This window comes from Eretmochelys imbricata, chromosome 1 (assembly GCF_965152235.1).
Source record: "Eretmochelys imbricata isolate rEreImb1 chromosome 1, rEreImb1.hap1, whole genome shotgun sequence".
In the NCBI taxonomy this organism is placed as follows: domain Eukaryota; kingdom Metazoa; phylum Chordata; order Testudines; family Cheloniidae; genus Eretmochelys; species Eretmochelys imbricata.
The window spans coordinates 48,388,560-48,403,611 of record NC_135572.1 but is presented as its reverse complement, the minus strand read 5'-3'; the positions used below and the strand labels follow the sequence as shown (position 1 = coordinate 48,403,611).

At 43.5% G+C, this 15,052-nt stretch overlaps 1 protein-coding gene across 1 annotated transcript in view; it reads left to right on the top strand.

The window, feature by feature from the left end:
- Positions 1-15,052, top strand: part of KATNAL1 (katanin catalytic subunit A1 like 1) — a 49,089-nt gene that overhangs the window by 23,950 nt on the left and 10,087 nt on the right. The window contains exons 5-7 of the mRNA XM_077806318.1: positions 6,550-6,677; positions 7,718-7,823; positions 13,484-13,642. Coding sequence (XP_077662444.1) covers positions 6,550-6,677; positions 7,718-7,823; positions 13,484-13,642 — 393 coding nt within the window. The remainder of the gene's footprint in view (positions 1-6,549; positions 6,678-7,717; positions 7,824-13,483; positions 13,643-15,052) is intronic.

The following is a 15,052-nucleotide window of genomic DNA, read 5'->3' as shown; positions in this document are numbered from 1 at the left end:
AATACAGGTTGTGATTGGTGAGTTAGAAAATATTTTGGTAAGTTTTCATAGCTACACACTAAATATTCAAGAATGAGAAAGGACTTAAAGGGAAGAATCCAGCTCTGTCAAGGGATAGACAAAAGTGATCTTTGTATCAGTCATTTTTGATTCTGCGGAAGAGGGTATTAAGCAACACTAGTCCTCCTTGTCACTGGTTGTTCGGATATAGTCTTCTAGCAGCGCCACTGAATAAACTTCAAATAAACTTTGAAATGTAAAGTTGAATCATTTTAGAAATCTCTCTCTGCATGCTTAGAACAGCAAGATTTACAATAACAAGGGAACACTCTGCAAGCTATAAAAAGCTTTTCAAGAACGGTGAAAATTGTTTACAGTTCTGCTAGTGAAATGAGGAACTAGAATCATGTTGTGTGACCAGTTTAATACACCAGGCACGTATACATTCAAGTCTTGACTCTAATGAGGGTAAAACCATGCACTCTAAAGTTTCCTGTAAGGAGCATGATAAGGCTTTACTATGGATGAGCCCGTGCTGGTACTACTTCTAGGACAGTAATTATCTCTGGGAGTAATACTACTACTAATCTACATCAGGGAAGCCAGATGGAGAAGTTTCATAAATAGAAATATATTTCTATAGTACTTAACATTTTAAAATAGATTTTATCTGAATATTTTAAAAAAAACTTCTCATAGTTTACATTAATACCTAATATAAGCAAGAACTTAGATTTCTCCTACCAGTTTTATCCTTGTCCGCTAATAAGCACTGATGTCATGTAGTGTTTGGAATGGGGCTGAAATTAGCATACTTCTTTTTGTCAGCACGTCAGTTGACATGAGATCAGTTACTGCTCATGTTCCATTTATTTTTAAATGTTACTGGGAGTAGGGCACATGTTGAATAAAATTCTGTTGGCTGTTCCATAGGCACTTGTTGCTATATATCATGCTGCTCTACAGCATGCAGAGAGATTTCTAAAATGATTGAATGTTGTGTTTTAAAGGGGATTTTTTTGGTTGCCTGGCCAGGTCTTGCTAGAAGTTGTAAAGATAAGATTCTCATCCACTAAGACATTGGTTGCAATGTGGCTGGTTGTAGCTTGTGCTGGGTATGCTAATGATGATATATAGATATAAATGCTCCCTTTTTTGGATTTGTAGCCAGAACAACCATCTCATCTTATGGGTTTGCAACCATCCTCTTCCCAAGCCATGTAACAACCTCTTCAATCTGATTGTAAGCAGGGTCATGGAGTTTGTCCTTTATTTGCCTGTAAAGTAATATGCATGTTTATGGTGCTACATAATTAATAATTTTAATTAATACTATCCCACTCCGCTGGTGCTTATGCACTAGCACCCTTTTAAAATGCTGTTTCCCAAGTGTTATTTTTTTTTTTCTTTCTCTGCTGCCCTGAAAGCCTCGAGGCTGGTTGTTGTGGTGCCCCCCGCTGGAATATTGTCAGGAATTTCAGCCTTTCAACCCAGCGGCTTATTTTAAATAGGCAATATGTGTATGTTACTAAGGTTGTATAATGCCCCGTGAGTACTCTAGGAGAATGTTTGGGAGTACTCTGAAAATTAGATTAGTGTCTTCTAATAGGGAAGCCACCACAAAGCCATGCAGAACAGTTCTACCAACTTAATGCTATAAAAGGAGATGCTGTTATGCCTGGGAAAGTATTCAGAACCACCCACGAATATATAACTCAACCCTTATTTGGGCAACTAATCCTTAAATCTGTAAATAATACTATTTACGTTAATAATGGAGCTACTTGCAAGACTAGTGATTAATCACCCAAGTAAGGGCATCAGAATTGGATTTATTTGTAACTACTATTAATCATTTTGTTGCATGTGAAAACTATAAATATTTTAAATCTTACTTTATTTCAGTTGTAGATAGGTAATAAAATGCCCTGTTCTACAGCTTTAGTGTCAATTTGGGAGAGCTTCTATTTTTGAGGGTTTATTAATTTCATTTTTTGGAGTTTATTTTTTAGCAATTTCTGAGTTTTATGTAGTGTCCAAAGAATCAGGGTTTTTCAGGGCTCTTTGTATATTCTGTAATGAGTAATGTATGCAATATACATTGTAATGTAATGCATAATCTCTTTGTAAGGTTCCCTAGTGAACTTTAATGTAGTACTGTTTCAACCAGCACTACCGTTAAGTGCATTAGGGAACTTCTAGTGTGCACCAGCAGGGTCTAAACAGGCCAATTAATGTGCAACACATAAGTGTGCTTTAGAAATTACACCCCTGTTGTCCTCATAATTGCTCCATGTAGACGAGCCCTTAAGTAACCCTTTCCAGTGTCTTTCCATTGTTTATTGGATAAACACTGATTTCATTTTTATTTTGTTACACCCCCACCACCATCCATTTCAGGAAGGGTTTACTCAATACCTTCCCACCAGTATTCAAGCCCAGATCCCTGAGGGACCTTAATCTCGTTATCTCTGCTCTGACAAAGCCACTGGCAATGTGCTCCCTCTCCCACCTCTCCATGAAGGTGATATTCTCGGTAGCCATTACCTCAGTTAGATGGGTCAGTGAACTGGCGGCCATGATTGCAGACCTCCCTTACACTGTATTCCACAAGGACAAAGTGTCCTTACAGCCACACCCTAAATTCCTCCCAAAAGTAGTGTCGAAGTTCCACCTAAATCATTGCATCTACCTACCTGTTTTCTGCCCCAAACCACACCCCTCCCATGTGGACAGGGTCCTGCACTCCCTTGATGTCTGCTGTGCACTGGCATTTTACCTCCACGGGACTCGGTCCTTTCGCACGTCACCAAAACTATTTGTGGCCATTGCTCACCAACCCAAGGGCCAAACCCTCTTCTCCTAATGAATCTCCAATGCAGTCTCTGGGTTTATCTGTGAATGCAACACACAATCCAACATTCCCCCACCCAATGGAGTCTACGCGAGCGCAAGAATCCACTCTAGTCTGCCTTGCTGATATCTCATGGCACGAGATCTGTAGTGCAGCTACCTGGCGCTCCATCCACATGTTCACGGCCCACTGTGCCATCACACGAGTGATGGGTATGGAGGTTGCTGTAGGCCAAGCAGTGCTGCAGACTGTACTGTACTTCAACACTGCTCACTAATCACCCACGTATGGCATACGTATAGGGACCATCACTCGAAGAAGAGGAAGTTACTTACCTGTAACTGGAGGTTCTTTGAAATGTGTGGTCCCTATTTATATTCCAATACCCACGCTCAAGTCCTCTGCTGCGGGCGAGACTGCACAACAGTAAGAGGGGCCCTGGTGAGGCATTGACCCAGCTGACCTATTATATCCTTGGCTGCAAGCATGAGGGGATGCACTACACTTGTGCAGGTCACCAGACACTGCTAAGAAACACTTCCAGTCTCAGGGGCATGGTGTGACCAATGTATGGAATATAAATAGGGACCACACATCTTGAAGAACCTCCAGTTACAGGAAGTATCCTCCATTTTTCACCAGGACTAAGATTGTCAAAATGTCTGCAAAGTGGCATTTAGTTCAAAACTAACTCTATGGCTGCAGGAAATTCAAATGAGTTATGTCAGAACAGATTGTTTATAACATGACACTGTTTAAAAAATAAGATCTGCTGTGGAGGCAAATTTTCAGATGTGATTGTTTAGTTTATAAAAATTATTTATCATATAAATGAATGCATACAATTGAGAAGGCTTGTTATGCTAGAAGGTTGCCAACTTGTGAAAGCTGTGCGTAAGAGGACCATGAAGTGGAGATGAGAGCCTGTAGCATTCTTATATTTTATTTTTATTTGGCACAAGATTGATTTACTTATGCAGTTATTTTCAGACAGTACTTGTAGTATCCTTACAAATCCCTTTGTTCATGTTTTTCCTTTTATGCTGCCACCCTGTGATTGTTTGTAGTAATTACATGGTTATGTAATGGTCTTAGTGCGAGTGGATAAATAAAGTTGTTGGCATGCTCCCAGCACGCAGCAGCTGGGCGGATGGCTCTCTGGCGTTGTCTGTTTTTCGTTTTCACTACATAGATCTCACATTATCTTCTGCAGTATTTTGTTTGTGTGCCATCTTTTTGCATAGCAATAATGTACACTCTGGTTTGCCCAAATGTTGGAGCACACCTCAGATATGTTGTTCAGCCCTGCTGCTTTCTTTCACCTTTGCAGTGCACCAATAGCCTATTGAAGTATCCCTTGGCTTACTGCTATTAAAGCTTGGCTTAATTTTGTTTCAATTTAAAAATTCTCTTAAAATCAGCTTTTCAGGGTGCAGCAAATCCTTCCACTGTAAAAAGAAACCCCCCTAGCTCATTATAGGGGGATAAGAGAGAATTCAGTGTCAGAGAGAGTCTGCAAACACCTTTTTGTCACTGTGAATACTGTTCTTATTTTTGCTTTGATAGATAGGTAGGTAACTCCTGTCTTTTAAAATCTTTTCAACACTATGGGTCCCTTCTCATTGTTCCTTTTCTTCCTGACTGTGTCGTTTTGACAGCAGTTTCTGGTCCCAGTGCAACTTTCAACTTGCTGGCTATTATGGGTTCAGTTTTGTAATAAAAGTGAGAGTTGAAAGAAGCTAGAAGGGCACAGACAGCTCCCTGAAGGGCATGTGGGTTAACGGGCAAAGGGAGGAGGCATTGTTAACTGCCCTTTTCTCCTCTGCTAGCTCATTTGTCTCTCTGGCTCCCTGTTCCTATGCTGCCTCTGTCCACTTTGCCATAGGCTGCTTTTCTGAGGCAGCTGGGATACTTTAACTTTGTTAGTAGTATTTAGAGGCTGTGTTAGGAACCCTAAACCAGCTTCCAATTTAGCCTAGTTCAGTTAAAAGCAATGCAGCTGCTCCTCAGGCTCCACTTAGCCCTGCTGTTGGGCTGGGAGGGGAAGTACATTCCTATTGAAGTGTTAGAGGAGGAGAATTAGAAGTGTTGCTTCAGAGGGAAGATGTTGCGTCACCCATAAGATCAGCAGAGCTGTGGAACTACTAACTTGGGAGTTTATGATCAGTTTGGGGCTGAGGCTGTTTTATCCAATTGTGGGACAGTTCTGAACACACCAGATGCTCCTGTAATAAAAACAATAATTAGGCTCAAATGTAGGGTTGCCAGCTTTCTAGTTTCTGAAAACTGGATGCCCCTGTTCCGCCTCTTCCCCCAGGCTCTTCTACCCCCATTGCTTTCCCCCTCAACTCCAGTGTGAGTTGCCCCAAGAGACTTGCAAACCCCAGCTCCAGCAGGCGGCCTGGGAATTCAGGTAGCAGAGAGCTGCAGCCGTGTGGAAGCAGCCAGGCAGCCGCACTGGTGAGCTAGGATGCAGCAGTCCTGCATGGCAGCCTCCCGCCTCCTTCTGCGTGGCTTGCCCAGCAGCCCCCTCCGCTGCTCGCTTGAGCCCTTGCCACCCTGGAGTTGCCTTAGCGTGGCCGGGGGAAGCACTGGCTGGTGGGGCAGCTTTCTTTGCTTCCTCCTGCAGAACATTCTGTGTCCACTGGGAGCCCCTTAACCCGCTTGCTATGGGCCCCCAAACCTGTCCTCCGCCACAGTCCTGCAAACTGTGCTCCTCAAAGGGGCAACAGACTACCCCTCCCCTGCCCCCCTCACGGTAACTGGACTTTCCAGTCAAAAAGGGTTGCCAACTCTGACTGAAGCTATTCCAGGAGATTTTTTTCCCCACATGTTGTAATGTCATTTTCTTAGAATAGCCTATTAAAATCTCCCGGATTGCTTTCAATAGTCACTGGGAGATCGATGCCGATTCTGGGAGACTCCAGGCCAATCCTGGAGGACTGGCAACCCCAGACTCCTGACAACCCTACTTTAGGGCTCCTAATGCAGCCCTTTAAATGAACTTTAAAGTATCCTGACCGTGTGGGGGATTGTGTTGTGAGACAGAGAAAGGGAATAGGAAATAGACAATTGTTGGAGTTGGGGAAGAGAAGCAGCCAAGCAGGGAAGACCTTTTCTTTAAGTCCCGACTATATTGAAATAAATAAATAAAATATATATCCGTTAAAAACCAGGCAGAAAAAAATCTTATTTCTCCCATCAAAGAGAACAGGTATAGGGATACATCCGATGAAGTGAGCTGTAGCTCACGAAAGCTTATGCTCAAATAAATGTGTTAGTCTCTAAGGTGCCACAAGTCCTCCTTTTCTTTTTGCGGATACAGACTAACACGGCTGCTACTCTGAAACCTGTCATTATTGCTAGTAGTTTGTAAATTTAAAAAAAAAAAACATTTAAACTGATTTTGGGATCAAGGTAACACCCCTTTATGAAAGACGTGGGACTCTATAGCACGTTCTGTTGGACTGGCGATAGTGACAAGTATCCGGAGACCATGGAGATAAAATGTGAAAAGATTGTGCTTCCTTGCCTGTTGCAGGAATGAGACAGCCCACAGTTCTGTGTAAAAATCTGAAATTTCTCTTGGCTTAAACATAGTAGCAACTGAACAATTTTACTCTATGATTCAAATCTTGGAGCTGTTCAAAGTAAAAGTTTCATTATAGACTCCTGTGATTTCTTAACGTTCCTAGGGAAAGAAAATTCCACAGGAAGGTGCTGGTGATGGGGAAATTCAGAAATTTGATGGAGCAGGATATGATAAAGACCTGGTTGAAGCACTGGAAAGGGACATTGTATCAAGAAATCCAAGTATTCATTGGTATGAGAATTTTCTCAGTTAAATTCTTTAGCCAGGTTGGAGGGGAAAGAGCATGTCCTCTCATTAAATTGGGACCTTAACTCTTTTAAAATGGCAAACAGCCATGACTTTCCAAATAGGGGAAACAAGCTTCTGGTTCTAATCGCATACTAATTTGATTGCTGAGTAAGACTTTCATTTTTAACCAGTATGATATGCAAAATGTCCATTACAAGTACCTACTCAAAAGCCTAACTGCACCCCAGAGAACATTAAAAGTATTTGTTTTGATGATCACCAGGGATCCTAGAAATCCATTTGCAATGGGGGAAAAACAAGGAAAACCATGGATTTTGTGTTTTCACAGAGAATCTTTAGTTTTTACATTTTGTGAAAAAGTAAAAACATATATTAACTGTTAACTATATTTTACTGAAAGTACCAGTGTCACTTATTCAGTGTGTGCAACCTCCCCCTCTTGTGGTTGATTTTTGAATGCGCTTTAAATTTACAGTGGAACCCTGTTTATCTGATCTAATTGGGACCAGGGCCAGATTGGATAATCAAGAGAATTTGCAAGAGCTTCCTACCCTTATTTCGATCCCAAGCTGCTGATGGTTCGATTAATATGGAGAGCCAGATAATGGAGGCTTGGCTAAACAGGATTCTACTGTATATCAATAAAACATGGTGTTCAGCTGATACCTATATGTACTGAGGGTAGTTCAGCGTTTCATTTGAATCAAGGAAAACCACAGATATTTGATTCTTTATTAGAGAGTTTTGGTCTTTTTAACATGGAAAATTAGGGTCCCTGATGATCACGTGAGCCAAAACAATTTTTAATTGAGTATCCTAGTAACCTTAGCTGAAAGTAATTTTTTTCCTGCCTTTCACAGGAGAGGTCAACGTAAGGCCACAGATTTATAGCAATGGTCTCAATAGGAACATACTGGCATAATAAAAAGGATAGTGGTACACACAATACTTTTCTCTGTTTTTCATGGCTTAAAAACAAAGTGAAATGTTATGCTTTGTAAATTTGTCCTGGTCTTTTGCAGGGATGACATAGCAGATTTGGAAGAAGCCAAGAAACTATTAAGGGAAGCGGTTGTTCTGCCGATGTGGATGCCTGATTTTTTCAAAGGGATCAGAAGGCCTTGGAAGGTGAGAATGCACGACCACGTTCTCCAGACTGGTCATGGCGCTTTCATGTATGTCAAGTTGTATCTACATGAGCGTAGCATCGTATGCTCATGCTTCCTTGCACTGATGGTATACTGTAGTATGTATAGCTATTAGACTGCTGTAATAGCCTAAAATACACATTTATTTCGCAAAGATGGATAATTGTTTAATTATAATAAATGTGGGATTGATCCAGAGTAGCTGGGCCTCAGTAAGTGGGAGCCCAATTTGGATCTGGTTCACAACTTGAAAAAAAAGTTGTTGAGGAAGCATGTGAGCTGCTGTGTAAACAGAAAATGAAATGACCTAGCTTTTGGTTCGGGACTGATTGTCCCTTATTCAGCGAATGACTTACGATACAGTTGTGGAAAAGAAGCCCTTGAGGAATTCCACCATGATTTCAATAATTTCCATCCCACCATCAACCTCAGCCTGGACCACTCCACACAAGAGATCCACTTCCTGGACACTACGGTGCTAATAAGCGATGGTCACATAAACACCACGCTATACCAGAAACCTACTGACCGCTATTCCTACCTACATGCCTCCAGCTTTCATCCAGACCACACCACACAATCCGTTGTCTACAGCCAAGCTCTACGGTACAACCGCATTTGCTCCAACTCCTCAGACAGAGACAAACACCTACAAGATCTCTATCAAACGTTCTTACAATTACAATACCCACCTGCTGAAGTGAAGAAACAGATTGACGGAGCCAGAAGAGTACCCAGAATTCACCTACTACAGGGCAGGCCCAACAAAGAAAATAACAGAATGCCACTAGCCATCACCTTCAGCCCCCAACTAAAACCTCTCCAACGCATCATCAAGGATCTATAACCTATTCTGAAGGATGACCCATCACTCTCACAGATCTTGGGAGACAGGCCAGTCCTTGCTTACAGACAGCCCCCCAACCTGAAGCAAATACTCACCAGCAACCATACAACAGAACCACTAACCCAGGAACCTATCCTTGCAACAAAGCCCGTTGCCAACTGTGTCCACATATCTATTCAGGGGACACCATCATAGGGCCTAATCACATCAGCCACACTATCAGAGGCTCGTTCACCTACACATCTACCAATGTGATATATGCCATCATGTGCTAGCAATGCCCCTCTGCCGTGTACATTGGCCAAACTGGACAGTCTTTACGTAAAAGAATAAATGGACACAAATCAGACGTCAAGAATTATAACATTCAAAAACCAGTTGGAGAACACTTCAGTCTCTCTGGTCACTCGATTACAGACCTAAAACTGGCAATTCTTCAACTAAAAATCTTCAAAAACAGACTCCAATGAGAGACTGCTGAATTGGAATTAATTTGCAAACTGGATACAATTAATTTAGGCTTGAATAAAGACTGGGAGTGGATGGGTCATTACACAAAGTAAAACTATTTCCCCATGTTTATTCCCCCACGCCCCACTGTTCCTCAGACTTTCTTGTCAACTGCTGGAAATGGCCCACCTTGATTATCACTACAAAAGGGTCCTCCTCCTCCCCCCCCCCCGCCCTCCTGCTGGTAATAGCTCACCTTACCTGATCACTCTCCTTACAGTGTGTATGGTAACACCCATTGTTTCATGTTCTCTGTGTATATAAATCTCCCCACTGTATTTTCCACTGAATGCATCTGATGAAGTGAGCTGTAGCTCACAAAAGCTTATGCTCAAATAAATTTGTTAGTCCCTAAGGTGCCACAAGTACTCCTTTTCTTTTTGCGGATACAGAGTAACATGGCTGCTACTCTAAAAGTTGCGGGCTTGTCACTTCATTGAGTTAGTTATGATGATGAAGTCCAGGAAGATATTTCCTATTGAATATCCTCTTTATGGCCCTGATTCAGCAAAGCTCTTAAGCATGTGATTAATGTTAAATACAAGAGCAGTCCCAGTACTTAAGGCCCAGATTCAGCAGTGTACTTAAGCACATATTTGTTCTAAATACCTAACCAGTTAGTAGTTAGGGTGGCATTGTGGCTTCCCTTTCATGGCTGGAGCTTTTCTTCTTCACTTTGCCCTGTGGGAGAAGCAGACAGAATGTGGCTGTTAACCCTCTCTAAGCAGACTCTTGTGCCGGTGGTCCTGTGTGGGGAGGGCAAGGCCCCTCTTCCCTCCTAAACCCATTGGTGCTCATAGGCCAGCACTCTTCCTGACTAAACATAGGTGTCATGCATTTGCAGCCATCACTTTCTGAACATCCAAGAGTGGTTGTTTCCTTTCTCTGACCTGCGTTTGTGCCAAGAGGGTCCTGTCTTTAGTTGGGCATCCCACTGCTCCACTAGTGGTATTTAACCCTGCAGTGATTTCATCAAACCACTTAAGCCCTGCAGTGCATATTAGCTTCTTATTGGGAAACACTGGATCAACAGAGCCAAAGAGGAAGAGTAAAGAAGGCTTTATGTTTATAAAAGTTTTTAACTAGTCAGTAACTGCCAGGCTCATAGGTTGTATAGAGAGAAAGCAGCTCGTACTTCCCCCTCCTTCCCCCTTGTGCATCTGTCTAGCTTAGCTAGCAATTCAGGCTCACATTGTGCACTGATCCTTATATCTTGTGCATCCCCAGTTGACGACATTCTCCCACTGCTTTGAACCCTATGAGGTCATTCACACCTGTGCAAAGTGAATGTAAAATGCTACCATTCCTACTTGGTAATGTTACACCCTGTTTACATAGGGATAAATGATGACACAAGGTGTAAGACAGTGAGCAGTTAGGCCCCTTGAATTCATTGGCATTGGATGGGGTATATTTCAAGACAGAACTTGGCCCTCTGTATCGCTATTCGTTTTAAGACTGAAGCCTTGTCTAGAGTGGGTTTTTAGCCTCCAGTTTAGCCAGACTGGTGCAAACCCCTAACGTGAACACAACATGCACAGGTACAGTGTGATTTGAACTGGGGCAGTTTAGCTCTGCTTTCAATCCAAGGTCAGCGCTGATGCAAATCAAGTTGCACCAGTATAAACCATGAGGTTAATAGATTTTAACTCCAGAAGGGATCATTGATCATCTAGCCTGACCTCCTGTATGTTCAGTACCCCCTCGTTATAACAAACCCCTCAGGATCCACACCATTCGTTTGTTAGAGCCAGGGGTTTGTTATAGCAAAAGAGCTCTTCCAGCACAGGGACTGCGGCTCGAGGTGGGATCCAGGGGCTGGGTTCGCTACTGTGAGGGGAGTTATAGCAAGGACCTACTGTACAGGCCACAGAATTGTATCTAGTTACCCCTGTGTACACCATGGTCCTCCACTAGTATTGCTGTACGGGTGGAATTCTAGCAGGGACTAACATTCCAGTGTAGACCATGCCTGGATGAACTTGCAGAACAGGAGTCCATTTATCTCTTATAGTTGCTGCCTGGGAGTTTAGGATAACTTTGGCATCCTTATAAAGGGAGGTGGGGTGTCAGCTCTCTGGAAGGAATATGATCGTTTGTAATTTAATTTACCGATGAATGTCTGTGGGAGCTTGCAATAGCTAAGTGTTAAATGGCAATAAAGGTATTAATGGTTAATGGAAAATGTAGGCACAGAGAGGCTATTGCTCTTGATGGGCATGGGGAAAAACATTTTTGAATAATTGTATTCCCGGTTGATTTGTTTTTATAGATTTCTTCCATGTCATTCTTTGTGCTCCTTGCGGTAAATTTTGTGTAGAACAGACACAATTTAATTTGCAGCATGGATAGCGTTTAACAGATATTTTATTGTTGTGGTATTTTATGTAAGATATTAATTGCAAAGCACATTATGATGTGCAAATCTAATTCCAGCTCATTTGATTATCCTTGAAACACGGTATGACTTTACCTTAGTAAACTCTTGTTAGTATGAAATCAAATCTTGCATTTGCAAAAGAAATCTGATGAGGTTCAATAAGGATAAGTGCAGGGTCCTGCACTTAGGACGGAAGAATCCAATGCACCGCTACAGACTAGGGACCGAATGGCTAGGCAGCAGTTCTGCGGAAAAGGACCTAGGGGTGACAGTGGACGAGAAGCTGGATATGAGTCAGCAGTGTGCCCTTGTTGCCAAGAAGGCCAATGGCATTTTGGGATGTATAAGTAGGGGCATAGCGAGCAGATCGAGGGACGTGATCGTCCCCCTCTATTCGACATTGGTGAGGCCTCATCTGGAGTACTGTGTCCAGTTTTGGGCCCCACACTACAAGAAGGATGTGGATAAATTGGAGAGAGTCCAGCGAAGGGCAACAAAAATGATTAGGGGTCTAGAACACATGACTTATGAGGAGAGGCTGAGGGAGCTGGGATTGTTTAGCCTGCAGAAGAGAAGAATGAGGGGGGATTTGATAGCTGCTTTCAACTACCTGAAAGGGGCTTCCAAAGAGGATGGCTCTAGACTGTTCTCAATGGTAGCAGATGACAGAATGAGGAGTAATGGTCTCAAGTTGCAGTGGGGGAGGTTTAGATTGGATATTAGGAAAAACTTTTTCACTAAGAGGGTGGTGAAACACTGGAATGCGTTGCCTAGGGAGGTGGTGGAATCTCCTTCCTTGGAAGTTTTTAAGGTCAGGCTTGACAAAGCCCTGGCTGGGATGATTTAACTGGGAATTGGTCCTGCTTCGAGCAGGGGGTTGGACTGGATGACCTTCAGGGGTCCCTTCCAACCCTGATATTCTATGATTCTATGATTCTATGAAAGCTGCTCAGAAAGCTGCCATATTCGTGACAGTAGAGTATTTGGAATCTCCGTATTTCTTCTTGTCCTTTCTGGGTGGGGAAAACATTGTGTCTTTCATTACCACGATGGCTGCGGGAGGCCCACAGTTTGGAAAGCAGATTTTCAAAGTGTCTTGATGAATTCTATTTAAAGTAATTAATTAATTATCAAGTATTACTCCCCTCCTCAGGGCAGTTCTAACCCTACTAGAGAAGGGGAAATGGTCGTTACCACCACTCATTTTCAGGAACTCTTGACATGAGAGGCCTTTTAAAAGCTAATGCCTTTCTTCAGTCAAGACGATTAGCAATCCCACCATGGACGCCTAATTTGGGCCCTGAGAACTTTCTGTCCATCCATAATATCTTGTACACTTCAGTGAACAAACAGGCACTGATGTAGAGGAGACTAGTGCTCTCCCACCTTGCCCTCTCTTTTACCTGGATGGGAGATGGAAGGATGGTTAGGCCACTAGCCTGGGACTTGGGAGAACTGGGTTCATTTACCTGCTGTGCCATGGACTTCCTGTGCGATCTTGGGCCAGTCACTTAGCCTCTCTGTGCCTCAGTTCCGTCTCTGTACAGTGGGGATAATAGTCCTTCCCTACCTGATAGGGGTGCTGTGAGGATAAATACAGTAGATTTTGAGACATTCAGATACTGTGGTAATGGGGGCCATGTTAGTACCTTAGTAAGAATAAATAACATGAGAAACCCACATATGCAATTAATGGTTTTAGTGACACGAGTGCTTGGGAACAAAAAGGAGGCCCAGGCATATGGCAGAGTTATGTTTTTAAGCAATTAAAGTGCAGAACTTAGGTCACATTTAGACCTAGTGCAACTCAGTTGATTGCTGTGGATTAGCATTTTGCTTACATCAGGGCTGAATTTGGGGGTCTCATCTTGTCATTTATTTATTACTCTGTATGGAATTTTAGGGTGTTCTGATGGTTGGCCCCCCTGGGACTGGCAAAACCATGCTAGCAAAAGCCGTTGCTACGGAATGTGGGACAACATTCTTCAACGTTTCCTCCTCCACTCTGACGTCCAAATACAGGGGCGAGTCTGAGAAGCTAGTCCGCCTGTTGTTTGAAATGGTAAGTCCTCAATGCTAGGGGCTTTTGTTGGTTTATCAAGCCCCTCACAGCACATTGTTGCAGGATTGAGTTCACTATCCCTGAAACCTCTCCAGTGGATGGGTGTGCACGCTTATATAGCAGGCCCTTCTTGATCATAGAATCATAGAATATCAGGGTTGGAAGGGACCTCAGGAGGTCATCTAGTCCAACCCCCTGCTCAGAGCAGGACCAATCCCCAATTTTTGTCCCAGATCCCTAAATGGCCCCCTCAAGGATTGAACTCACAACCCTGGGTTTAGCAGGCCAATGCTCAAACCACTGAGCTATCCCTCCCCCCAAAATGTATTTTGTATGATGTATTTTTGAGGATTGTGGAGTAAATTACCCTTGTTTCTAGAAGCAAAATGTGTTTCATCTATTTTCTCTGTTCCAAACTGAAGGTTGGTTTCTGAAAATCAAGGGCCAGATCCTGAACTGCAGCTGAGAAATATTTACACACAGTCTCACCCCAGGAACTGTGCTGTGGGTGTGGGTGTGCGCGCAAATATGCCATTTACCCTCTCCTCATCCTTATTTGCTTCTGCACTTCCAAGATGGTGCCCATTAAAACAACTTGCGATTTTTAGATAGACTGGAAACTGGATCTTCCCTCCCCTCCCAACCTTTGCCTTCACAAGAAGCACAATATGTATATTACAAATAGTATATTTTGATTGATCCCCCACCTCCTTTGCAGGATCAAGACCTAAGAAAACAAAGGTCAGATGTAGAATAATCGCTATCGGTCCTCATCCTCAAAGGAAAACTGCACAACACTTTCAAAAGATGAGCCGGGGAGCTTGTGATATACCCAGGGTACAATCTAGTCCAGGGGTGGCCAGCCTGCGGCTCCGGAGCCACATGGGGCTCTCCAGAAGTTAACATGCGGCTCCTCGTACAGGCACCGACTCCGGGGCTGGAGCTACAGGCTCCAACTTTCCAGTGTGCCGGGGGGGGCTCACTGCTCAACGCCTGGCTCTGCCACAGGCCCTGCCCCCACTCCACCCCTTCCTGCCCCCTCCCCTGAGCCTGCAGTGCCCTCACTCCTCCCTCCCAGAGCCTCCTGCACGCCACGAAACAGCTGATCGGGAGGGAGGGGGAGGTGCTGATTGGTGGGGCTGCCAGTGGGTGGGAGGTGCTGGGAGTGGAGGGGGGAGCTGATGCGGGGCTGCTGACGTATTACTGTGGCTCTTTGGCAATGTACATTGGTAAATTCTGGCTCCTTCTCAGGCTCAAGTTGGCCACCCCTGATCTAGTCTAATGAGTATCTGTGTCTCCCTTGTCCTATAATCTTTAAACTGATTTGCTGCTGTAGCCTCTAGTCTGGACTGCTCACAAACAGCCTCCCGCATGCAAGTCACTGCCTGCTATGTCTGCGCGTGTGTGCTG